Raw genomic sequence first — 27,491 nt, forward strand, 5'->3', positions numbered from 1 at the left:
GATTACCCTGAATTTCAAATGGGATTTTGCTCAGTGGCAAAAATACAAATTCGTCCCCACAAGTATGGCTTCTGCGGTAAAAGGCCCATGATGACTTTTAGAGAGAGTTTATCTAGGAGGTTGATAAACAGGGCCACAAGACAGGATTCATCAAATTCCATTATTGGAGATTTCTCTCCGTCTACCTGAAAACTTCCAGCATGACTTGCCGAATACCTAGCTAGAGGAGGTTACAAATAGTTTCAAGCACAATTTGTTCCCGTTTTTATTCCCCGCTCACTAAGTTATGTGCTGTTAAATATTTCCATAAGACTGTCAAAATGTAAGCATCCTGAGGTTTACATAGGCCACACCATTAAATAACATATACGCACAACATTTTAAACATTGTTTTCCAGCAATGGTAAATATTTTAGCTAAGTAAAAACTGAAGCTTGAAATGCAATAAGCATTTAAATGACTCCTTTCTGTGCCAGAATTCTTATTTTCCTCTGTGCAACCCTGGCTGCTGGGATTAAGGCGACCCCAGGGAGCTCAGCAAATGGTTGTGGGTTATGAGGTGTAGCATGAGCTTGGCGACAGCGTGCCACCCAGCCTCAAGAAACCCAGCCACGACTGGAACCCAAGAATCAGTGTGTTCACTTTGTGGTCAGCTTCACATTTTTTCCCCTCCTTGAAAAAAAAGCTGCTACAAATGTCAGGCCTCCCCCACACCCCCCAGGCAATCACGAGGTGGACCAAGGGCAGAGCTGAGCGACTCCAGGGCTGGCATAGCAGCGGGAGGCTGGCCCCCTTGGGTGGGCAGGCAAGCATGTGGGAATTACACGTCTTCAGTTCCTCAACGTTAAGGAGGGAAACGACCGGCTGCAGGAGCAGCAGCCACAGCACTGGCGATGTATTGTGCTGTCACTTCAGGAAGGAGGAAAACCCAGAACAAATTTGACGTGGTTTTCACCACACGGTGATTGCAGTCCTATTCAAGGATGTCACAGTCACGCCACCCACTGAGCAGAGCTCAGATGGAAATCAGGCCTCCTTCAAAGTGTCTCAAGTCACTGCCTATCCCCGAACAGACTAAGCCAAGGGTTTTAAAGAAAAGCAGCCCTGTGGCCCCGTCTTATCTCAGCCCTATCAGGGCCTGAGAGAAAACCTTCAGCTACAGGTAAGTCGAAGTGAAGCCAAGATGCTCTCCCTGCAGAACTACAACCCCCTCCCCTTTTTTTTTTTTTGAGGAAGATTAGCCATGAGCTAACATCTGCTGCCAATCCTCCTCTTTTTGCTGAGGAAGACTGGCCCTGAGCTAACATCCATGCCCATCTTCCTCTACTTTCTATGTGGGACCCCTTCTACGGCATGGCTTGCCAAGCAGTGCCACGTCCGCACCCGGGATCCGAACCAGCGAACCCCAGGCTGCTGAAGCAGAACGTGCGAACTTAACCGCTGCGCCACTGGGCCAGCCCCACAACCCCTCTTAAAGAAGCAGGCAGGGCAATGCACCATTTCTGAGATTTGGGTCAGTGTTTGTACCACGAAAATTTGATCTATAAAATTTCAAGCAAGTGCAGAAAAGGAATGCAGATTTACACTCAGGGACTTTTAGACTCTCCACATTCAAAAGATCAAAGCTTGAACGCTTTGTTATTATAACACCATCCAAATTTCTAAGATCTATTTGGAGCTTTGTGACTGGCTTTTGAGATTAAAATATAAATATCTATAACTTATCATACTGAGTGGCGACTGGGGGTGAGGACAGGCAGAAGGGGCGATTGTTTCTTTGGTTTTGCCAAACCAAAACCATGAAGGGAGCCATGTATGTATGTTTCCTATTTCTGGGGAGGATGGCAAAGCTTTGGTTCACTAAAGAAAAATTAGACTTGTGGATGGCACGGACTCTAATTTTGAACAGTAACTTTGAATGTCAACCCGTTGACCTACAGCAAGACAGAGAATGAGAAATGGGCATCTCTTATGGAGGGGAATGTTCAAAATGACTACCAACAGACAGTAGCCTCTTCAGGAGCGTGACTGTTGACCAAGAAGAGCAGCCTGAAATTCTGTTCAAGACCAGCTACCTTCTCCAAAGCAATATATTGTTGGCCAAATATTATAGAACATCAGATACAGTGGTATATGGTTTTGGTATGAGGAAGAGTCAGAGAAGATTAGGAAATACAACTGCAATCATTTCATACCGGTTTTCACGCCCAATTTCCAGTGAAACTTTGTATTATTTTAATTCTCATGATAAGAAACTGCTGGGGAAAAAAGCACTGGGGATGACTGGAATGAAAGTGTCAGTTTGCTACACATTCCATGCTCAACCAGGGTTAAGTGTAGTTTGTCTTACTCACTCTGAAAATGGCATACTGAAAATGAGGGTGCATAGACCAGGAGGACATACCCATGCCAATATGAGTAAAATTCCCTTCAAAACAAAACCTATAAAGTCCAATAATGACAATTCTAGTCATTCACCACGTGACATACAAAGAGCAAATAATTCAATAGCTTTAAAAATAGTTTATTTCGTGCTTCACAAACACATGAGCCTTCTGACCACAGGTACCACAAATTAAATAAAAATTTATATTAGAATACATTTGTCTTACATGATTCAAGATAAAGTGGATTTTAAAAGCAAATGGGTGCCAATTAAGGGAGTCAGGAGGGGATCAGGGTAGGTACTAGGAATAGGGCGCATGCGTTTTCGACAGTGTTTACTGAAAGAGGCAGTAATCAGCACATGTGCATCATATGAGCAGTTACCCAAAATCAGCACATCCAGGAGAGGTGCCGAGTCTCATAGTTCCTCTGTCTACATTATAAAATGCCACAAGTACTTCCCTAACATACAAAGACTTCTCCCCCAGTAGTCTTGGTACCAGCAACAGAATATGATTATTAAACATCTCCAATGTGGTTTTCATTACAAAAACATGTTTCACATAAAAGCTTCATAATACAACCCAGAGACAGAATTAGTGCATATTTAAAATCTGAAGCCAGGCTGGCTACTTCTGATAATTTTTCATTTCTTCCAGTGTTTTTAATTTTTATAAATATGCACTCAGTTTCCTATCAGTTTAAACATACACGAAACACTTTGCTCTGAGCACCATGATTGCCTTACAGTAGCCTCTTTGGGACTATAATCTTAATCCAAGGAAAACAGCTCTAATTTCTATTCAGACTTGCTCCTTCCCCCAAATCATGTTAGTGTTGACCAATCCCAGCAAATGTCAGATACAAAGAAAGGTTTGCGAGCAGAGGCCCAAAGAATTATGAATAATTTCACAACGATCTGGTTAAGAAAACACACAGAAAATGAATGATTTCACCTTATAAAAAGCCTTGGCTTGAATTAAACAAGAGATGGAAGTGAAAAGAATGAACCATTGGTCCAGTCTGAGATGAGGCACGTTTCACCACAGCAACAAAGCGACACAGTCTCCCAGGGGCGCTCAGCCTACGGGCCTCCACTGACAGCTGCCGAGGTAGATGCCGACGGCTTAAAGAGAGGTAGGTAAAGTCCAAATTTGTTTTCAATCCCTGCAAATGTGGCGACTGCCAGTTTGTAGCCCCCGACGTGATCAGGATTGGGAGCAGGCAGTGTGATCCTGGACTTAGGAACTGGCTCTGAGCCCGCAGGTTTCCTAAAAGAAGAGAAAGTAGAGTGAGAATCTGAGTTTTGTTATTTTTTTTAACTTGGTAAAAACAACACTCAAAAACTGTTAAAATCTGGGGCCAGCCTGGTGGTGCAGCAGTTAAGTTTGCACATTCCGCTTTGGTGGCCCGGAGTTTGCCAGTTCAGATCCCGTGTGCGGACCTTGCACCGCTTATCAACCCATGCTGTGGCAGGGATCCCACATATGAAATGGAGGAAGATGGGCACGGATGTTAGCTCAGGGCCAGTCTTCCTCAGCAAAAAGAGGAGGATTGGCAGCAGATGTTAGCTCAGGGCTAATCTTCCTCAGAAAAACTGTTAAAATCTGCATCATAAAGGAGTTGTGGCATTCTAGTAGGCTGTATGTTTCCCTTTGAAATGAGTCTGATCACATGATTTCACTATTTACATCCATCTTTTCTAGTTCATCACAGGGACTAGACTGACGTTCCTGCCTCAAGGATGACTGAGTATTAGAAGCAGCTGGAATTTCCCTGCGGATTTAGTGTGATACTTACACTCCTCCAAAATCAATGTAGAACCATCGCTGTAGCAATTCGTATGTCAGGAGAGTTACGCCGAACTGGGGTGAGGATCGAAACACACGAGCTTCGAAAAAAATAGGGAAATAACAGATATAATTAGATTAAAAAAAATTTTACCTGATACCAAAGGTTTACTTAAGAACACATTATTTCCATACCTCCAGCTCCTTTCCATAAAGCCCTTGGGCCTTCTTCCCGCAGTATCTTTCTAAAGCAGTCTATCACTCCACTGTAAGTGGTTTGGCCAGCCCGGGCAGCCACCTGTAATCGTGTCTTGATAACATCAGCAGGGGTCACTAAAGATGCCGCAGGCATACCTGCAGGAAAGACAATGCCATTGCAGTCTGGTCACATTCTCACTATATAAAAATAACTGGGCTTTGAACCGCTGGCCCTGCAAGGAAAGTTAAGAATCCTGTGGAATCAAATGCCTCGTTCACTGTCCCCTCTCGGAAGCACAGCTGTGACTCCCATCCGCAGAGATGGAGGCCTGGACTCACCTACAGACACTCCTTACCTCCCCCTCCCCACATCAGCCCATCTCCATTTGTTATGCTTATGCAGTATTCTTAAATAGTTTTAAGGAATTATTTATCAATAACACTACTTCAAATGGCTGAGAACAAACGGAGAAAGTTGGGGTTTTTTTTTTGGTGCTTTCCTGTTGAAATCAGAAACTCGCGAAGTTATTAAGGTCCGATTTTTCAGAGGTGAAGCTTGTTACGCGTTTCCTCTTCATGCTTTTCTGCGGCTGCTGGCACAGGAGGTGCCTCCTCGTACACACTCGACCACCCCTCACCCTGCAAACCCTAACCTCTCCAGTTACACCAGAAAAAGACTTTACTGATAGCTAAACAAACACTGTGTGTGTGTGTGTGTGTGTGTGTGTGTGTGTGTGTGTGTGTGTGTGTGTGGCGGGGTGGCAGAGGGGGCGACTCCCACAGATAACACTTTAGGATTCCTTTTTCCTAAGACTGACATGGCCAGAAAAAATATTTGACAGAAAGCTGAAAATTTATACTGGCTGCTAATCAATGAAAAAGGAACAACAACAACAACAAAAACCCTCCCAAAATTACCAACGGGAAATTTTTCTACAGTCATTTTATCCAAAATGGGGCAGGCCATGTTTAGATTTTTTAAAAGCGAGACTGTACTCAGAAGACACTGTCTCTTATGGTTTTATTACTTTTCCATTATGAACCTATTCCAAACCAAATTGGTCAAATGCAGATGCATAAATCTCCTTTGCTTTTTTTAAGGCTTAATAATTCTGTAAGAATTTCTGTCCAAACCAGCGTGGTCTGGCTCCCAGCCCCATCTCATCCTTCCACCAGACAGCTTTAAAGCTACAGTGTGTGCGTGCATGTCTGGGGAAACCTGCAGAGGACACGTTTGCATTCATATTGCTGAGCTGCATCTCATCCTCTTCCATCTTTACTGGGCTCAAACACTCATCTTAGGGAATAGTTTCTATAAAACGCATCACATTTTTGCATGTGAAAAAGCTCACTTTATAGCCAATGCTTCACTGAGTAAGTCATACTGAATTTCCTATTAGCTTAGAGGAATTATTTTAACTTTGAGCCAGGAATTTATCCTCCAACATAATGGAAGGAAACATGAAAAATGCTTAGAAACCCACTGTGTTCACACCACTGATTTTGTTTTACTTCCTGGTTTAGAAAGAGTTTAGCAAGGCTGTCTGCTTTAGACATGCAATAAAATCCTCCTTACAACGGTGGGCAAGTATGTTAGAGTGTGACTGTGAAAGTCATACAAGCAATAAAACGGGTAAAAAGATTCCTTCAGTTAGGGTAGTTTTCATAAATAGTTCCTTGTTATGAAAAAAGAGAGAAGTATGGGGGGCAGGGAGGAAAGATACTGATCAGTGGAATAAAAATGCCAGAAGAAAGGTGTAAGATGTTTAGTAAGTTGCCTGGCAAAACTGAGTGGTGTGGGGCTAGGAGGGAGGGTGCTTGAAATATGGGAGCCTGTACACCACTCTCACCCCTCCATCCCCAGCTCCCCTCTCTCCTGGGATGACAGCTGCTCGGGCCTTGGAGGAGCTGTGGACATCCCTGTAGACAGGGGATTTCTGGTGTGGAAATTTGCTAAATTAACCTGGAGAACAGCATCAGGCTGCTCCAAAGCAAGGGCGGGAAAGCAGTGTCGACCAGAAAGAGCTTGGTCACCAGACAGCTGTTGATTTTCGAGGCCAAGGTTGGCAAAGACTCCAAGCAAATTTGCCTGGTCTCTAGTGGCTTCCAAAAGGCTAAGCCAATGCTGATGAAGAGGTCAAGTTTTCTCTATTCCCAAAGATGGGAGAGCAAGAGGAGGCTAGGAAACAGAAAGGCTTTTTCTAGGTTCCTCAACAGGGAGGGGACTGGCAGCCTACCTGATGCTTCAGTGATGAGACAAATGACGAGCCCTTGGGGCCACTCGCTACCCACAGGACAGGAACAACTTGAGATGCTCTCCAGCCAACAAAAAAATTGTAACTTTTTAAGGGTGCCCCAAAACTACAGAGTAGAAGTTCATTTACGACAAAAGGAAAGCATGACTAGCAAAATACAACTGTGGAGTGACTCATCCTTTCTTTTCATAAACAGCTCGTTAGCATTTGTAGAGAATGGTTTCTCTGTTTATGGGATATGAAGTTAACGTTTATCTATTTTGGATCAAGGTTAAGAGTTTTCCAAATTCCCTTTGCCTCCTTATCTATACTATCTAGTTGATGTATCAGCTTCTAAGAGAAGTGTAAAGATTCTCATTTAGAATGAGAAAATATCACCTTCTTGTCATACTTTTAAGTTCAGGTTTTATAGGAAAATATTATGTTGATAATACAGAGAAGTTGATGACATATCTTCTTAGTGAATCTTAGCTTTTATAAGTGTGAAACATGCCTCTGTGCTTCTGAATGCTATTTTTAAACCCCGAATTCCATTTAGTTTGACATTAATATTGCTACACTTGCTTATTACTGGTATTTTCCTGGTACATATTTTTCAATCCTTTCTCTTTCCATCTTTTTATGTCACTGTTTTCTCAAACTTCAGTTGACTAGATCTTCCTTCACAACTCAGCTAAAAATGTTTGTATTTACCAGTGGCGTTGAATCCATTCAGTGTGGCTATTAGGTTTCTTTCTGCCATCCTGTAATATGGTTTATAATCTTCTCTGCTTCTAGTTGTTTCCCTTTTGATCCCTTTTCTAATTAAATTTATTGAAATATTATATGCATTTATTACATAAGTGTAATATTGACAATGTGTACATTAATTAGCATTTACCTCCTTCATATATACCAAAGTTAGCAGTCATTTAGACCGACTCTCAGGTTTAACTTTTATTTGCTCTGTTTCATATATCCCATATTTTCCTCTCTCTTAAATTCACTTTTTCTTTGGCCGCAGAGGGGTCTCTGCAGGGTAACCTTTGAGTCCTGGCACGGGAGAAACTAACTGGAGTTTTGCTCTGCCTCCTCAATTCCAGGAATGTAATGGAGGCTCACGACGTCCTCTGGCATTTCGAAGCAGCCAGTACTGCAAGGAGAAGCGACCGTCTATTACTGATTTCTTTTCTGTCCTTTCCTTATTACTGCTTCCTAGGGAACTCCCATTAAATACATGTTAGGCCTCCTGGATTAATCCCACACGTCTTCAGTTTTCTCTTATTTGTCATCTGTGTATTTTTGCTCCCTATTCCTGAGTTGGGTTTTTTTCCCATGACTTTATTTTCCAGATGTCTAATTTGGTCTTTGGTCATATCCATTCTGTCATTCAGATCATCTGTGGATTTTTCATTTTGGCAATCCTTTTACTAATTTTGAAGACAGCTTCCTTAACGATGATTCCTTTCAAATCTCAGGACCCTAATTCTAGTTCTTAAAAGTTCTCCCCTGTTCCCTGAATTGCCTGTTTTCTCTGTAGTCCTTCTGTTTACCAACCTTATTGCTCCTTCTGGTCTGAGGACCCCTGGCTGGCTATTGATATTCAAGTTCAAAGGACAGGCTGATCAGTACTGTGGATGGCATCTATCATTGACAGGCCTCTCTCCTGAATGGGAAGGCCGTCTGTGGGCTCTGGGAAATGGGGGAGGCCTGTTAGCTGGATGCAGGGGCTAAGGGAGGCTGGCAGGGTGGGGACCTTCCAAATCGCTGAAATGTGGCGCACTTCACTCTGCGAGTATAAGGAATTAGTTCATACCCCTCTTGGGAAGAGCTGCCATTAGTTTATTTTTTTTTCTGCATCTGTGGTAAAGGTCTAGAATTACCTTAAGCCTTGCCCTGCTTTCTTGCAATTCCTTATAACTGCCCTCCCCAGGCAGTGGTCTCTTTTTTTCAAATACAGCTGTGGGCTTTAAGCCTGAATTCAAGTATTGCCTGAAGCTCCACATACTGTAAAAAGGAGGAGAGAGGACCAGGCCCCACCTCCCTGAAGTGAATGCAGTTCTTTAACTCTTATTAATGATGTACCCTAACCTCCAGCCCTCACTCCGGGCATTCTAGTCTACACTGAGAGTTCACATTCTCTCCTTCTGCTCTTACATTAATAGAAGTGGTTTCTCCTGCCAGTGTTTTGGGCTGTGGCCTCTTTCAGTCCAGTTTCAGGGTCAACACGTTTCTGTTTCCTGTCTTCTGAGGGCCGGGGCTAATATTTTCTAGTGCCAAGAAGGAGTTTTTAAAAGCGTGTTTTCTGGTATTCCGGTGGAGAGGAGAGACTGATGAATATGCTCAGGCTGTTACCTTGATCCAACTTCTCCTTTTCTTTTTTGTAAGGATTTAAGAACTGCTTTTAAATTATCTTAAGCTTTATGTCCACAAAAGTAGCAAATTTGTGCCAATAGTACTTTTCTCCTCACTTAATTCTGACAATGTTTGTGAAAGTACCATAATCAGTCACAGACATCTAACACTTCCATATCTGTGCTGTGAACAGCTTTTGAAGATATTCATGAATCACGGCTCAGTCTAGGCTATTTAATTCAAAGACAAAACGGTCACCACAGCTTGACTTTTTCCTCTAGCTCATCATTCTGACAACTAAGATCATCTGGTGTGACTGATAGATCACTCTATGAAATGTGAGAAGTATTAGATAGACTTTATTTGATATTATCCATACACCATGTTGAAATGCCCCTCGTTAATCAAAATGTAACATGTTCACCAGAGGGAATTAGAATTTGGTTTCTTAATTTCAGGCTCCCTGCTTAAGCCCTCACCTTCTGACATACTGAGAGCCTTTGGCTAATGAACATAAATTCAAATATCGGTTAATCTTACACGATCCTGTGAATTAATGGAGTAGATATTAGTATGTAAAGATATTCCCAGTTTATAACTAGATACATAAATCTAAAAAAAAATCAATATCCTCTAGGTTTTGAGATACCAACAATCATCAGTTTAAAAGCTGCTTATTACTAAAACAATCTAACTTCAAATCAAATTTTTGGAAAAAGACAGTACTTACTGAATAACTGAAATTACTATCAAAACATAGAAAGCATAATCATATTCATTTAATTGCAGATCCATCCTATTTATAATAAAATTGTTCAACAAAAATATATGTATGCTGTGTAAGAGATCAATTTAAATGTAAAATATAAAAAATATTTTTATATAAAAATCTATATTTTATATTAGATATAAAAAGACATACAAAATAGTCATGAGACATTTCTGTCTTACAATAAGTAAGTTAGTGGTCAACTATTATTCATCATAGCTTATTTTGAGATAAGCTTTTCTCCTTTCTCTTAATGACAGCAAAGATCACTTTGACCCTGGATGTGCTTCCTGGGATTCTGTGCATACTCCATCAGTATGTCCTCTCCCTAGGAAATGCCTTTGCTCTCACTGGTATCCGCAGAGGGAATGTGGGGGCGTGACCCATGTTCCACCCAACAGCCCATACAGTGTGGTGCATTTTTGTGCTTGCTGCCTTTTGTGGTGGTGTCGCACTGTGCATGCTTCTAAACAAAGGTCTTCTTGCCCTTCTCCACATTGAATTCTGCTCTCTGGTCGAGCATGCCAGCAAGGGTCTATGCTTAGCAGCCAGTTGCCTGCTTCCTCCCATGACATCAGTTAACTGCTTATCACTGTATATAGATTTTTTTTTTTTGAGGAAGATTAGCCCTGAGCTAACATCTGCTGCCAATCCTCCTCTTTTTTTTTGCTGAGGAAGACTGGCCCTGAGCTAACATCCATGCCCACCTTCCTCTACTTTATATGTGGGATGCCTACCACAGCATGGCTTGTCAAGCGGTGCCTTGTCCACACCCAGGATCCGAACTGGCGAAGTGGAATGTGCATACTTAACTGCTGTGCCCCTGGGCCGGCCCCTGTATATAGATTTTTATGTGCATCTTATAACAAAATACTAATCTTTCTTATTAATTTTGATACATTTTTAGGATTTTAATTTGGATTTTCAGGTAAAAAATCACTTGCAAATAATGATAGTTTCATTGCTTCTTTTCTAATATTTATGCCTCTCTTTTTTCTTATCTTACCACATTGACTGGAACTTCTAAAATAAGGATGAAAAACAGGGATGATAGAGACAGCCTTGTGTTATCCCTAACTTTAATGACAATGGTAATTATAACATTTGCCATTGGCTTCTAATATCTATTATTAAATTAAGAAAGTAGCTTAGTTCTCATTACATACTTTATACAGATTTGTAGAATATACAAAACCATCAAGCTCTGTACCTGATCTGTTCTTTGAAGAAAAAAACAATATGACAAATTGCGTCTTCTATTTTCCCACCCCACAAGGAAGGGAAAGATAGACAACGAAATGAGAGTAAATGTTCTATAGTAAATGTGGGAGCTAGCTCCCAAAACAGCCCTCGATGATCTTCACCTCCTGGTATTCATATTTCTGCATCTGTATCAATTCCTTGCACATTACATAGGGCTGATCAGTATAACCGATAGGATAGTGTGTGAAAATGTACAAGTGTGACTTCCAAGACTAGTTCATAAAAGACATCACAGCTTCTGCTTTGCTTTCTCTCTCTCCCTCCCTTCCTCTGTGCCTCCCCACCGCGTTTCCTCTCCTTCTCTCTCTCTGATCTTGCTGGGGGTGGGGAGTGCAGGGTGGTGGGAAGCCAGCTGCCGTGTCAAGAGGACATCCAAGGTGACCAATGGAGAGGCCATATGGCAAGGAACTGAGGCCTCCTACCAAAAGCCATGTGATTGACCCATCTGGAAAGTGAATCTTCCAATTCCAGTCAAGGCATCTAGAGCCCTGGCTGACATCTGACTGCAACCTCATGACAGATCATGAGGCAAAAAACACTGTTTGGCTCAAGATAAGGTGATAACCCTGATAACTCAGATAAGCTGTTTCCAACCCAGAGAAACCGTGAGATAATAAATGTTTGCTGTTTTAAGCTGGTTAAGTTTTGGGGTAATTTGTTATGCAGCAATAGGTAACTAATAGAGAAGGTATCTAGAAATCAACTCTGAAAGACAACAGGATGGCTATAGGGCCAAAATAACAACAGCTTGGGGATGTAAAATAGCTCAAACTTTCAAGAATAATGTGAGAATGCCTTAAAAACAATCATACTTATTACCAGCAAACTCTTGTTAGAGAATCTATTTCTCCAAGGAAAATGATCCAAAATAGGGGAAAAGCCTTTAAGCACAAAGACGTTTATTGTACAATACCATGTATTTAAATATTTTTTAAAAGAATTTAAGTTATCTAAAATTGAGGATTAGATAAGTATGCAGCAATTAAAAACTATGTGCACAAAGTTTTAAATGACATGATAAAATTAATATTATCAAACATTTAAAAATACTTACTGTGTGCCAGGCACTTTCTTGGATCTTTATGTCTATTAATTCACTTAATCCTCATATATAGATGGAGAAACAAGCAGAGTGGGATTAAATAACTTGCACAAGTCACACAAGTATAAGAGGGCAAACAGCGGTTTGCTGGGTAGTCTGACCTCACAGCACACGCCATTAACCATTTTGCTGTGATGGCTAACAGTGCTTCAGATACGATACGAAGTGAAAACCACATATACACACAGCGTGATCACAACTCCGTTCAAAACCATTCAAAGAAGGGAAATTAGCAAAAATGTTAAAGAGTGATTACCTTTGAGTAGTGGAGTAATGGATAATATTGTCTCATTTACCCTTTCTGGTACTTTCCAACTATTTTACAATAAGAAATATTGCTTTCATAATCATAAAAAAAAAGGGAAGAAAATAAACCTTAAAAGAGAAAAAAATCCTCTAGTAATTTCTACAGCTCTCATAGGATGGATTACCTAGGAAACTCCTTTCCAGAGATGAAATCACATGTGGGTAGCTATCTTCTCCAAGGAGGAGTTAAAGGCAATATTTTTTGTGGTGTGAAGAAAAGAAAGCTTGGAGAGAGTCCAAGACTTTGACCTGAGCTCTAACACTTACCTTCTGATTTCACAACCGATTTTTGGAGTGCCCTACGGACAGGTTCTTTTGGATTCAACATAACACTGGCTATCATGTCCTGAGGATTCACCATATGCTAGGCCCTAGCTAAGTCCTTCACATGGGGACTCTTACTTGAGTCTCACAACCACACTCTCTAGTGGGTACAATTATCACCTCCATCTATAGTTGAGGGAACCAAGGCTCAGGGGAGGTTAAGTCACTTCCTAACGTCACACACCAAGTGGTGCGGTGTGTCAGTTCTCCTCCTTAGGTCCTACCCTATCTCAAATAAGTAATGTGAAGTGAATTATACTGTAAAAACTTTTCATTTATATATACGTAAATGACATATAATGGACCCAGTGAATCAATGGCCAAGTTGGGGTTAGAAGTGGGAATTCTATATTCTAGTTTTGAAATCATGATTTCTTAAGATGGGCAGAGTGGTTTCATTGCTACTCATACTACTAGGGTTCCTGAGAACCAGGGAAGGACAATCCTGCCTCATCCGCCAATATCACCGCCTTTGAAGAAAAGGGATTAACTAATTAAAGGGGAGCTACATGGGTTCCTGCCTCAAGGGGCTCCCTAGGCTAGAGGCGGGGGTGGGGGGGGGAACAGCAAACAACTTCTCAAAAGCAGGGGCTTGTGCTCCAGAGACTCAAGCCACATATCTGATGAGAACACCTGTATCAAAACTGCCTGGACCCAGGCATGCCATGACTGCCTTAGGGTTTGTTAACTCATTAAATGTTTGTCACCACCTGGAGAGCTAATCCAGATCGTTCCAGCCTTTAGGGTCTCTGGAAAGGAGAAGCATCAAAGACTGAACTGATTCCTGCTGTGGCTATAATCAAATTTCCTCTAGGGATTTACTTTGGGATTGTAGAAACCAACCACCATATCTATTTTTTTCTATTGACATTTTTGCTATAGCACCAAAAAAAAAAAAAAAAACAACAGTCACTGCTCTCTGGGATTCAATGAACACACACCCTGTTTCTACAACCTTACACAGCTAGGAGGAATCAGGTAACTAACAAGCCTAAATCATTTCTGGTTCTACTGCATTTCTTTTCTCTAAACGATAATAAGTACTGTTTAAATTCTGGACAAGCTTTTAGACACTATTTTGCTCAGACACCTTTAAGGCATAAGTATTTAGATTTTTAAAAACTTCCAACTCAAGAGTTCTCCTTCTTATACTATGAAGTAAAACTATGAAATAATGTGGAACTTGAATTGGAATCCAACACCACCACAAAATGCAACAGTTTTTAATGAGCCTTTTCTGGAGTTAAGAAATTAAGCTTGTCTAATAGTCTAATCTGCCAGAAGTAAGATTAATTTCTTTCCCTTTCTTTTCAGTAGCTCTTTAAAGCAGTCTATAGCCATCTCATTTGTGCGCTGTCAAGAACTGTAGGCAAAAATTCCAGTGCAGCGGCATGGGGGATGGGATGGTAGCAGAGCTCTGTGAGGGACACTCACCAGCTATGGCGCCAGCCAAGAGCAGGCTTCCGGGGCTAATCTGCCCATCTTCATTCGCAAAGGAAGCCTTCACATGAGCATAGCACGGGAAGTAGATGGCCGAGAAAGGAATGTCCCGCAGAAAGCAGGCTTTGGCACCCTGTACATTTGAAAAGGAAGAAAAACCACATGAAACACATATCCCATTGAGAAGATCAAGCTTCTCTGGAACTCACCTCAGAACAAAATATTCCTGGAGAAGACCAAATTTGTACTCACAAGTTGAAAGGGGAACAGAAAACAAAATAACCCCAATTCTGCAAGTAATAAATCTGAATTTTGTTTTTAAAAATAAAACAAATTTTATTGTGTGGTGTGAGGAAGAGGGGGCAGTTCTCATTTATGCTAACAGTAAGACTTCGACTGAAACAATTTTGGAACGCTGCCTGCGACATCCTTGTAAATCCCTGCTGATGGCAGGTCACTGGCATTTCCAGGAGGATCTGTTCTCAGAAGACAGTCAGCAACAATCAAGATGCCTCTGTTTACACACTAGGAAGTAGACAAATTATATAGGTGGCGGGGGAAGGGGTTTATTTTTCATATTGTTTGAGACTCTGATCAAAGTGTTGGACTCTTTCCCAGAAAAAATTACACATATGTAAAAAATTATATACCTTTTCAAGGGGTTCACGGATCCCCTAATTTATTCACATACTTACTCCTACCCCCCAGAGTTTATGAAACATTGATAAATGCCTGTTCTAAAGCCTTAAAATATTTACAATAATTCCTACGCATTTAAGAGCTGTGTGTAGAACAATTAGCCACCAGAGCAAAGTCTTCAAAATAATTTCTCATGCCAAAATAATGCCATGGGGAGGCCTTGAGAATTGATGTGTGCCAGAAATATGATATACTATTCTAATGAAAACCACAAGACGTATATTGTGCTTCAGGTAGGCTAAATGGGAAGGAAGTCACCTCTTTTCAACACTCAATGATTTAATACCATTTCTTTCACAGATTTTTTAATACCTAAATATTTCCACCAAATTTAGAGATCCTTCAAAGAAAATAATGAATCTATCCAGATTCAACAGATTTAGCCAAGCCCAGTGACATTTACTGAGGTCTAGTGATGTTGGAGCTTGGGCATTTTTGCCTGATGCTAGGCTCCAATCTGTCAAAGCTCCTGAAACTACACATCTGTTATGGTAGCCCTAGCTTTTCTGACACCTGCATCATACTCTTGACTCAAACTGAGTTTGTGAGTAATAAAACCCTTAGTCTTTTGCATATGAACTACTATTAACCTATGTGTACGGTAACAATTAGTTGCTTTAAACAAGTAATATAAGCAGGACTTTAATCCTATTTAACTTCATCCCAGTTTGGCTCAATTGGAACAAATGCTTGGAATCTGGATTCTGTCACGTTGCCTATTCCTCAGTCAACTCACCCATGAAGGTGTTAAGATGCCTCTGCCCACTTTGAGTACAGAGATTCAAAAAAGGACAGATCCACATCATGTACTGCCAATCAGCCCATATTTCTGCATCTTGTCTACCCCCAAACTGTTAAATGCCTAACTGAAAAGAAGAACCACAAAATCCACCACACCCAAATTCCTCATTTTATACATGTGCAAACTGATGCTCAGGACAGTTAACCTATCAATTGCACGTTTATTAAAAGCCCTGCTGCTGGCTTGCTCAGGGGGACTTCCTTGGAGGCAGTGCCAGAGACTGGTCCAACACTCAGGACTCTCAAGTTCTTTGTACCTCCCCCAGTTTTTTCAAGGTGAAAAAGTACAGTATAATGCCAATATCCATGTGTAGCATCCAATCCTTTCCATATGATTACTTTTTAAAAAAGTTATAATCCAGGTAGTTACTGTTTAAGGGTAACACTATCATCCATTTGTCTCTCTACTTTCACTTCCATTTCCTCATTTTTAATTTTTATTTTGTGAGGAAGATTGGCCCTGAGCTAACATCCCCCAGCAATCCTCCTCTTTTTGCTGAGGAAGACTGGCCCTGAGCTAACATCCGTGCCCATCTTCCTCTACTTTATATGTGAGATGCCTGCCACAGCATGGCTTGATAAACAATGTGTAGGTCTGTGCCTGGGATCCAAACCAGCGAACCCCGGGCTGCCGAAGCAGAACATGTGAACTTAACCGCTATGCAACGGGGCTGGCCTCCATATCCTTATTTTGGATAAAATAAGGAAACCTTCCTGTAAGTTCTGCTAGCTATTTGCCCACATGCAGACTCTGTCCAGGAGATATTCAAGTTAGATACCAAAGAATCAATTCAAATTGAGATCAGTTAAATCTTCCTCATGTCTGGCTCCCTCCATATAGTAAAAAACATTGCCATGTTACTGTCTTTCTAAACAAATTGCTTCAGAGTAATTTTTTAGGCTGATATAATTCCTCTTCCCACAAATCCTGCTTTTTACTAAATCTATGAGTTTTTACTTTTAACCTCATCTCCTAAATGTTCACATCTTAGAGCTAAACTTCAGTACACATGCTCTGTCCATTTTTTTGCTGGTAATATTTTCCCTTTGTTTTTTCCCTGATTATGAATTATTAAGTGCTTATCGTAGACAATACAGAAATGTATTACAAATTTAAATTGCTCTTAATTTCCACCAGCCTGAGATCACCACCACAACTATCGTACAGTGTATGTTTTGGAGCATTTACTTCAACAGTAATATTAACTACCATTCCATAGTTGGGATCATAATTCTGTGGTTCTGAGTTATGCCTTTTCTTCTTCTTAAATTCATGGTGCATGTTTTTTTAGGGGGAGGCAGTATTGTCTAACATCTCTTTCATTCTTCAGACATATTGTCTAAATTTCTTTTGCATTTGTTGTTTCAAAAAGTCTACCACCATCTTTGGTCTTGGCTGTCCTGTGGATTAAGCCCAGTATTCTCACCCTTCTCAAAGCTTTGCAATGACTTCACTTTCCTATTTTCCTCTCCCTGGTCAGCCTGATTCCTCTCAGGTAAAGCTACTCAACGCCCTATTCACCTGATCAGTCAAGGTGCACCTATCACTCTGCATCTTTTTTGATGATTGCCAAGCTGGGAATGTCAACCTCTTAAATACCACCTCTTCATTCATCTAAACCCCAAACACCACCCTTTCCACTGAGGATAGGCAGGGAGTGGATTCCATATGGCTCCATGTCATCTACACTTTCTCACCGCTGTTCTGAGTTTTCCTCATGCTCTTACATCTGTCTCTGTCAGTGTTGCCTATTTCAGAGTGTAAGCAACCAGGTGCCAGGAACTACTGTCTGATTTAATTTAGAAAACACTTAGCAAAATCTTCGGCGGTCAGCTAGGGCCTGAGACATGTTCCTGGTGACACTGATGTGGCTTTGCCAATTCCCATTAAAAAACCACAACTAAAAAGAAAAGTGAGAGGCTTTGGGATACCCTGTCAGGTTTCTGCAAGGAAAACTAACTCATTTCTTGGAAAAATTTATTAGAAACCAAAACTAAGCTGTTAGTTTTTCAAACAAAGATACAGAATTTGTTGGGGATACAACAGGGCTTAGGAGGAAGTAGTTGATAATTTTGTACTGGGATATTAAATTTAAAAAAAAGGAGAGAGAGGCAGTGATTAGCTCTCCTTATGGTATGTGGCTTCCATATGATCAGAAGGCCACGGGAAGACAGGATCTGATTTTAGAAACATTCCCGTGACACAAGAAGAGTAAGGCCATGGGAAGAAGCAGCTGGGTTTTCCCAAGAAGGAACTCTCCCTCCTCACCTGAAATCACACCTTAGTGTGAGAACGAATCCTAGTAAGGGTGTGATGAGCTTTAAGAGATGTCTGAAAACAGCTCCAGACCACGGAGAAGGAAAATGGCTTGATCAAACAAACACGTAAAGAAGAACAAATCTAAGGAAAAGGTGGAGCTGTATTGTGAAACACAAGGAAACATGGTTAGGAACATGTTGTAGTTTCCCTACCAGGGATCAGACAAGGTGGTGAAATAATTTACGCACATGAGAGCGAATGTCAGACTGGGCAAGAACTTTTAGGTTTCTGATTATCCGAGAAAAAGGAAGAAAAGTCAAGGAAGAAAGATAACATGTGAAACAGCTACCATCTCTGCTCCACAGAGGCAGCACAGCCTTGCCAGCAAGTTAAAACATTTGAAAACTCAAATTTCCACTGATGGAGGTATGAAGAACCCCGGGCAGAACTCTCCCCATCACTGCGTAGCCGTGTGATGAACACTGGGAGAAACCGAGCTCTGAACCTTCCTCACTCGTCAGAAATACTGAAGCTTGCCTTCTTGGCTGGGGGAGGACCAGGGCTTTGAGAATAAATGAGGTATTAACTGTGAATGTCCCACGCAATGCGGCAGTTACAGTACAATGTAAGGCACAGCGGGGGTGAAGAGGTCTGCGTCTCCCTGGCTCTCCTGGGGCCAGCATCCTTCCAGAGCCCAGCTCCTGCTCAGGCATCTCCCTGCAGGGATCACCTTCCTGAGCCAGGAGGTACCCCCCATTCTCACACCCCAGGCATCAAAGCCCCCTTCCTAAGGAAAGCTCACTTTGCAAAAGATTGGAGAAAAAGGCGCAGACTTATTAAATTTCTCTGGCCTCCTTTCCTCACGACTTCCTTCAGGTCTAAGGCACAAAGGCAGGTGCCAATTTGTAAGGCCGCCTCGGGCCATACCTGACCTGTTGCTCCCGCACAATGAAAAGGGAAGCAGGATGTGAAAAAGGCTTTTAAAGTTCCAACAGTGAGAATGTTTCGCTCCCAGATTCCTTGATAAATCCTTCACTTTGTGGTGAACACCCATTCCCCAGTCCTACATCAAAACACAAACCTGTTTGACTTGAATTCTACTTGCCCCATGTACAATTTTTACTAAGTGATCAGCCATTCCGAACAGGCAACTTTATAATAAAAGGAAACATTCCGTGCTGCCCAAGAGCCTGCGTCAGCACACAAAAATAATTACCTTGGCTATTAAAAAATTAATAAATTACAAAGTGTGTGCCACCTAAAATAAATCTTTAAATGTTCTTGCCTTATAATAAAATCCCCACATTTTCCTGCCTTGAGTCTTTCTCCCTGGTTCTCTAGGCAGCCCTGCCCTCAGACATTCTCTGGTTGGCCTTGCATTTCCTTTGTACATGCAGTAAAATCACTTTGGGGAAATAAATAAATGCAAAATGCAATCATCTCTTACTATTCATTAAAGCACTCTTTCTCCAAAAAGGGGAAATTATTGTTTCTTTCTCCTTTTTAATAAAAGGCCCACTAATAACAGACAGGAACAATAAAAGGCATCTCAGGGGAGACATATATGTAAATACACTAGAATCAAAACTCAGATCTAGTTTAATTATCGAGTCTGGCTCTGTTCCAATTCTGTATCACTCTAAAGTCTCTCCGTTATCCTTCTATTAAGGTCTAGGAAAGATGCTTTAAGGGTAGGCTTCTCATAACTTCAAGTTAATAGTCCACAATCCACACAGGCCAATTAGATAGGCATAGAGATGCTGGCCACAGGATCGCCATGGCAAAGGAATGATTTATTTTGCTTCTCATGCTTTTTTTCATGTGGACACTGTGTTGAAAGCCCAAGAAAGCTTTATTCAATTCTTAAGTTGCTGGAATCATCCACTCAAGTTTACTCTGGCAGCTGTGTCTGACATGAAATTGTGAAAAGATCTAACACAACAGGATCTATATCTTACACACACACACACACACACACACACACTCTCACTCTGCTATCTCCAATGTCTTGTTTCTTCTTTTAAAGCTCTTCGTCTTAGACAGTATCACACCTGCCCAATCAATCTGAGGAAAAAAAATCACTCCTGAAGGATGGTTGCTGATAAAGAAGTCAGGCCCAGGGCAGGTCTTTTCGCATGCTAATTCCTGCTTATTCTAGCTGTACCTGCAAATATTGCTCTAAACAGACTATTTCTAATACAGGGGAAGGTAATTACACTCACAAAGGCACCTCTGTGTCAGGGCTGGGCACCAGGAGCCAGCAGGTCTGGGAGACTCCTGCAGTGAATGCACATTGTCTAGCATGGGGGAAAACGCCAGACTGGGGGACCCTACAGCATTCAAGACAACAGTGGTGCACCTTGTCTGAGAAGGTTATTTAATGCTTCTGGCACCTGTAGTCAGAGCCACCCTTCTTTTCCTCCCTTACAGGTTTAGAATTTATTTGGCATGTATAATTGTATATTTTGATCCCGGAGCTACAAACAATGGGCAGCATGTCATGTCTTGATCCCTTAGCATTCCTCTTGGTTCCTCCCAAGCTAGTTAACCCTGTACACACAGCCTGGCAGCTCCTGGCAGTCTGGGGACGGTTAGGCCCACGTGCCTGGGTTTTGAACAGGGTGAGTTTCAGTATCTTGCTGAGAAATATCACTGGTGCCAAGACTAATGTGATTGTGTCACAGGTATTAAAACCAAATAAACCAGCCAACGATAATATCAGTGACATCGAAATTACTTCAATTTGAATATAAAATATCAATGACTATTATTTGATTTCTTTAGTCCAGGGGCTCTTAGGATATTGGTTTCTCCTTAATTTCATTGCGATTCTAACAAAAATATCTTGGAAACTCAAGGCTTATTTGTAGGAAATGTCACTCCTGTGTCAGTTCTAGTTCTTTACTGTTCTTCGATCGTATCTTGCTTTGCCATCAATGATGCTCATCATTTAGATAGGCTGGAAATCCAATAAGTAGCACAGAATTTTATTACATGAAATTTCAGTCTCCAAGCTGCCAAGTGGTACAGAGTTTTACTACACGGAATTTTAGTCTCTAAGCATGTCACCTTCACAAAACTAATCTGTAAAACGTGTCCCTCTTTTCAATTTTTCTTTTTTCTTCTCTTTTCTTGCCTTCTTTCCCCCTGCTTCTTTCCATTACCTATTTGCAAGTTGCATAGTCTATTTCTAGTCTAAGGGTTTACACCCTGGAAATTTTAATATGCATGCTTAACTTACAGTCTTTGTTATCTTTATCTTCCTCCTGTACAATTCATGCACTTTAGACTGCTTAAATTAGAAGCAACCTTCCCCCGTCTTATCATTGTTATATCATTTTAGCTTATAAACATTAAGCATTATACTTACTATTATATATATATGTATGTATGCATGTATATACATGTGTGTGCATATATATATATCTATGTATAGATAGATATACATTTTTTTTAATTCAGGCAATGTTATTTAGACTAAACATTTACCACTTTCTTTGCTCTTCATTCCTTGTTGCATCTCAAAACTACCATCTGGAATCACTTTCCTTCTCCCTGAAATACATTCTAGAATTTCCTTTAGGAAGGGTCTATTGGTGACATAGTTTGAGTTTTGCTAGTCTAAAAAATGTCTTTATTTTACCCTTGTTCCTAGAAGATATTTTTCCAGGATATAGTATTGTATGTTGGAAGGTTTTTAATCCATGCACTGAAGATACCATTCAAATATCTTCTGGCTTCCACTGTTCTAAATTAGCTGTCAGGTCAACTGTTCCCCCTTGAAGGCAATCTGCTTTTCTCTCTGGCCACCTAAGAGCTTCTCTTCAGCTTCAGTGTTGAGCAGTTTCACTCTGATGTGTCTAGTCTGGATTATTTTTATTTATCTTGCATGGGATTTGTTATACTTCTTGAGTCTATGGATAGCTTTCAATAGTTCTGGAGAATTTTCAGTCATCATCTCTCTTTTCCTTCTGGTTTTCTTTTATACTTATTAGACCATCTCACACTTTCCTCTGTGTCTCAATCTATCTTTGACTCTCTATTCTGAGGAATTCTCTTATTTTCCAGTTCACTAATTCTCTCTTCAGCTGTGTTTATTCTGGTGTTAAGGCTAGAATTTTGAAATGTTGAATCTTAAATTTTAATCATTATAAAATTTCACCCATTTAAATTTTTTAAAACAAATAAAAACGTTCATTTTATATTTGATAATTTTGAAATTTTAAATCTTTGTAGGTTTAAAATGCTTCCTGTTGTTTTTGCTACCTCTTTTTAAAGTGTCTTGTTTCCTTATGTGATTGGAGATTTTTTATTGTGAGCTGCTCATTTTCCTTGAAACATTATCTACGAAAATTCTTTGAGGTCTGGGCTGATGGTGGGTTCCTTTTGGGAGGACTTGTGTTTATTTCTGTCAGTAACCTGGGGGCAATACCAATTCAAGATTATTTAAAATTAAATTCCCAGCTTGAGAGTTTTCATATCACCCAAGAAATATAAATTCAGCCTGCAAGCCCATGTGAGACATGCTGGGAAATCCTGATTCTTAGGGGAGGATTTTCCCCTCCCCTTTCTCTCTCCCTCCACTCAGTACCAAAGCAATTTTCCTTGTAGTCCAGGATAGTAGAAGGGAGCATTTTCATTTTAACCTTACACTGAGGATGTAACCCTTTGAGGTCCCAGCTTTTGGGGGAGGAACTTCTTCAGGACCAGGAATTGGATAAGGCAAGAGTGGTACCTAGAGTAGAGATCTGAAGGAGGCACTCACTATCAGGGCCATGCAAGTGCAAGGTTGGCACCTATAAGTGCCTCCTTAAATTTTGTGACCTAGATGTCTCACCTTAGTCCCAGCCCTTTCCTTTACACTAAGTTGGGCAGTACTTGCTTGTCCTCTGAGACATCAAAAATTAACACTCAAGTTCAAGTGTTTGGCAAATGCTTTCAAGGCCAAAGCTAGCTTTAGGGTTCTACTTACCTCACTAAGTTTTATGCTTGAATATTCCTTAACAACTCATGAATTTGAAAAGGCTTTTACAAAACATATTAAAATATATTATGTAACATTTTTAGTTGTTTTCAACAGGATGATCAGTTCAAATATCCTACCTGCCAATGGCTAGAAACCGTACAGAGAGAATTTCATGACTTATTGAGGAGATGCTTAAGCTGCTCTGCTTTTGACACATTCTCTTGACAAGTTTCCTTCAAAATGTGCAGTATTATGCCAGCAATGCCCCTGATAATTCTTTTTTTTCTTTTCCTCCTTGATGTAGAGCTCAAAGCCCAGGGAGAAAGAAAAAAGCTCTTTATTCCAACCCCCTTCAGTACACTCCATGAAGGCCATTTCTCTGCAATGTCCACCAATATTACTTATTGGCTAGCTGAGAGGGGTGTTCTCTTCGTGTTTCACCTTTCTCTGTGCAAGCCTTCTTGAGGAGAATGACTTCTCAGAGAAGAAGGAGATTGCATTCAAAGAAAGAGTCAACATGCATCATCTAAAATATGAATCTATTTCTGAATTCTGCCACTCTACACCCGCAGCAGGGCACTGCAGGACCAAGAATATAGGCTTTGGAGTCAGAGACCTGGGCTCAGATCATTGCTCTGTCACTCAGCTATCTGATGTTAGATAAAGTTCTTAAAATCTTTGTACCTCAAGTTCCTCATCTATAAAATGTGAATAACATTTGTACCGACATAAGAATTACATTTAAATCCAACGATTAACATAAAGTACCCAGCACAATACCTATTACAAGGATCTTCAATAAAAGGTGATGATATAAAGGTAATTGCTATTATCAGTGAAAAGCAAACTGCCCTGCTGGGGTGGAAAATGGAAATAGCTAATATATTATTTAAACAACTGGCAGCTGGGGTATGACTCTTATGTGGTTTCACATCTGAATCCCAGCAGAGTTCTACATTTATCAGGCTAAGCGCCAATCTTTGATTTGGTGGAAGACCTAACCCTATCAAATAAGTTAATACTAGTTTGCTATATTCATTACACCCTACATGGGACTCTGGCTCACAAGACATAGTTCCTTAATTTTATAGTCAATGAACATTTCTTAAACTGGCCATCTTTTAAATGCATACCTTGGTCACAATTAGAAAGCAGAGAAACGTAAGGATAGATCAGCAGAAATAGATCACTTCTGTAAAACATATTCAGAGCACTCTATGAACAGTGGATTAATAGCATCATGTTCAATACTTTTAAACATGAAGGACAACGTATTATATTCCAAAAGCTTAGCTAAAAAAGTGTTAAAACGAATCCTGCAGGCACTTAGTAAAAAAAACAAAAACAAAAGAAACAAACAACAACAAAACAAAACACTAACTTGATATAAATGTTTGCCTCTAGAAAGATAGGTTATCTGTGGCATGGGGCTAGGAAACTACTACTTTATTGTTACGGACTCTTTTTATATCTGAATTTTCTTCCTTTAAAAACTATACTGCCTATGAAAATTAATTTTTAAAAGAACTTTATGACACTAGAATTATATGGTTATATTCTCTTACCTCCATTAACACTGATCACTTAGAAGGCAATGATACTGTATTCATCTTTGTAACTCCAGCACTTCCTAGAGTGTCTGTCCCCAACAAGTATTTGGTGAATGAATGAAAGAATGATAAAAAATTAATCATTTTCTAATATTTTTAAGAATCTTTTCTAGTATCCTTCAGCACACTCAATTCCTGTGGGTATTGTTTTATAAAAATAAAATTTTTCAAGGCCATTGACTACAGCACTTCAGAAACTACCCAGGACTGGGGCAGAGTGGAAGAAGCTGAGTATTTCTGCAAGAATCCATTAGTAGACACCAAATAACTTAAAATTAATAACAACTGACACATCATGCATACTATGTGGCAAGTTCTATCCTATGTCCTTTACATGCTTCATTTATTTATTTAGTGAGGAAGATTGTCACTGAGCTTACATCTGTTGCCAATCTTCCTCTTTTTGCTTGAGCAACATTGTCCCTGAGCTAACATCTGTGCCCATCTTCCTCTATTTTGTATGTGGGACGCCACCACAGCACGGCTTGATGAGCGATGTGAAAGTCCACACCCAGCATACGAATCCATGAACCCTGGGCCACCAAAGCAGAGCACACGAACTTAACCACCACACCACTGGGCCAGCCCCTATGTGCCTCATTTTATTAAAGCCCCCACAACAATCCTATGAACATGTAGGTACTATTGCTAGCCTCTTTTTACAGATGATGCATCTGAAACACAGGAAGATAAAAAAACATGGTCTTTTTTTGTTTGTTTTCTTTTAAAGCAAACTCCAAGCAGAACATGGCCACTATCACATGACTTCCAATATTATTCACAAGTTCATACCATATTAGATACAAAACGTGGCCCCTTGAGGTACTTGATACCCTCTTTCTGCAATTTCTAAAATTCTGCCTTTTAGTAAGATAAAATTTCCAAAGTATTCATTTTGTGGCAGATACTGACAAAGCTATCAGGAAGGCACAAACTATTTTTCAATGAACACAAAGACATCATTTGGAATAGGAACACGGCTCCATTGGCAGGTTATGTGGTTCTCTGCATAGCATATGTGGCTTGTACTGCTATTCTAGTTAATATGAGTTAAGAAAATAAGAGGGCCCTCTTGCCTCACAATGGATAAAATAATTTTAATTTCTGTAATTTAAAGAGTTGATATACGATCTAAGGTAACATGTTCTTATTCGAAAAAACAAAACAAAGCAAAATTGAGTCATTCTCCGGTAACATCTAACATTTTCTAATAGCATTGGGTACTAAAAGCAATTGGACAATCATATAACCACCCTGGCTATGTTATCACATATTTATGATGCTTAGTGCCATTTCAATTGTCTTCACTTCCATTTCCCTAGCACGCTCACTGACAACAATGACACAAACCTGCCAACTGCTCTCTATCTATGGCTAGCATATAACCTTGTTTTTAAATTTCCTTGAATTATCAGGCATGTGCTTTCTCCTTCTGGCTCAATATATAGATACGTGATAGTTCAGGTTTCAGAGAGAGACTGGATTGAGTTTGAAACCCAGTCTCCCACTTACTTACAAGGTATGTGACCTTGGACAAATTACCTAAACCCATCAAGGCTTCCTTTCTTCAACTGTAACTTTGAGCTAAAAAAAAAAAAACGTATCTGCCTCCTAGGCCGTAGCGAGGATTAAATGATGTAAAGCACACCCAGCTTCAAGCCTGGGGCCTAGCACAGGATAAGCACTCAATAAACACCGGCTCTAAGGAGCTTACGATCACACACCACCCCCAAGCCTGGACTCCATCTCTGTGTCCCTTCTGATAGTCCTAGCACCATATCTGATCTTGCCACCTTCAGATGCTTCAAATCTTTCCATCTTCAGTGACCCTTTTTCCTCTCCGTCTTCAGACGGGCACGGTTCTCCCAACAAAATTAATACAAACAATAAATCTCTCAACCTCCACTTCCCCCTAACATTGTACCTCGGCTCTACTTTTTCTTCCAATTGCTGTACTCTGTCCCCTTTGTGGTTTCACAGTAAAACCTTTAGATTGAGTGGTTTGTATCTGCTATTATTTTCTCATGTAGGTTTCTACTTTTGCCATTCTACACAAATTGGGATTTCTTAATGATAACCACCAACCTCCTCCTTTTCTTGGGCTTCATCCCCCTTGGTCTCTGCAGTACTTGATACCACTCAGCTCTTCTTCCTCCTCCTTATATCTCATCCTTCTACGAGCTCCCACAACACTGATCATTCCAGTTCTCCACCTGGCAGCTGCTTCTGCTTTTTTCTCCACCCATATTTCTTTCTGCAACCAAAATGTAGGTGGTCTCTGAGTTCCAGCCTTGGTGTCCCATCATGTGGCGATCTGACCCACTCTCACAGATTCATGCATGCAGACAAACCTTAAAAGGGCATCTATAGTCCCCATCCCTCTGAGAAAGCTCCAGTCCTACATTCAATACAGTAGAGTAAGAAAAACACTGGATAGGGAGTCAGGAGAAAGTCTCAGTTTTAGCCCTGCCTCTGCCTACCTAAGTCACCTAGCTAGATCTCATAAGATTTCTGGCTTCTATTTCTCAATTATCAAAGTAACACCAGAAGGTCTTTTAAGGTTTCTTGCAGCTTCTCAAATACTGCGAAATTCTAAAATTTACAGAATCATCATCCATCCAGGTGCTCAAGCCAGAAATCTGGGAGTTATCTTTTAATCCTCTTTTACTTTTTACCTTTTATCACTTTCTAAGACTTTCTGAGCCTAACTCTCAGATATCCCCTTCAAATATATGCCCCTCACTATCCCCACCATCATGGCCCTAAGTTTAGGCCAATGTCACCCCTCCTCCCCACTCATCCCCAGCATTCATACTCCCAACTGGCCTCTCAACCTTCAGTCTTGCTCTCCCACATGGCATTCTCCAGACTGAAGCTGAATTATTCTTCCTTAAATACAATCATGCCACTTATATTTGCCTTCTACCTTGTTAACCATGACTCATCTTTTAAGGCCATCTCCCCTTCAGAAAGCCTTCCTTGCTTTCTT

The 27,491-nt window shown here is 40.6% G+C and overlaps 1 protein-coding gene across 2 annotated transcripts in view; it reads right to left on the reverse strand.

Moving 5' to 3' along the window:
- Positions 1 to 2,508: 2,508 nt before the first annotated feature.
- The window catches only part of SLC25A13 (solute carrier family 25 member 13), a 188,032-nt gene continuing 163,049 nt past the window's right edge, over positions 2,509 to 27,491 (reverse strand). For both annotated transcript variants that reach the window (XM_014859409.3, XM_014859408.3), the window contains exons 15-18: positions 14,161 to 14,299; positions 4,371 to 4,529; positions 4,186 to 4,276; positions 2,509 to 3,656 (exon numbers count right to left, since the gene is read on the reverse strand). In XM_014859409.3, the coding sequence (XP_014714895.2) occupies positions 3,470 to 3,656; positions 4,186 to 4,276; positions 4,371 to 4,529; positions 14,161 to 14,299 (576 nt within the window). In that variant the 3' untranslated portion in view covers positions 2,509 to 3,469. The remainder of the gene's footprint in view (positions 3,657 to 4,185; positions 4,277 to 4,370; positions 4,530 to 14,160; positions 14,300 to 27,491) is intronic.

This window comes from Equus asinus, chromosome 1, assembly GCF_041296235.1.
Source record: "Equus asinus isolate D_3611 breed Donkey chromosome 1, EquAss-T2T_v2, whole genome shotgun sequence".
Taxonomy (NCBI): Eukaryota; Metazoa; Chordata; class Mammalia; order Perissodactyla; family Equidae; genus Equus; species Equus asinus.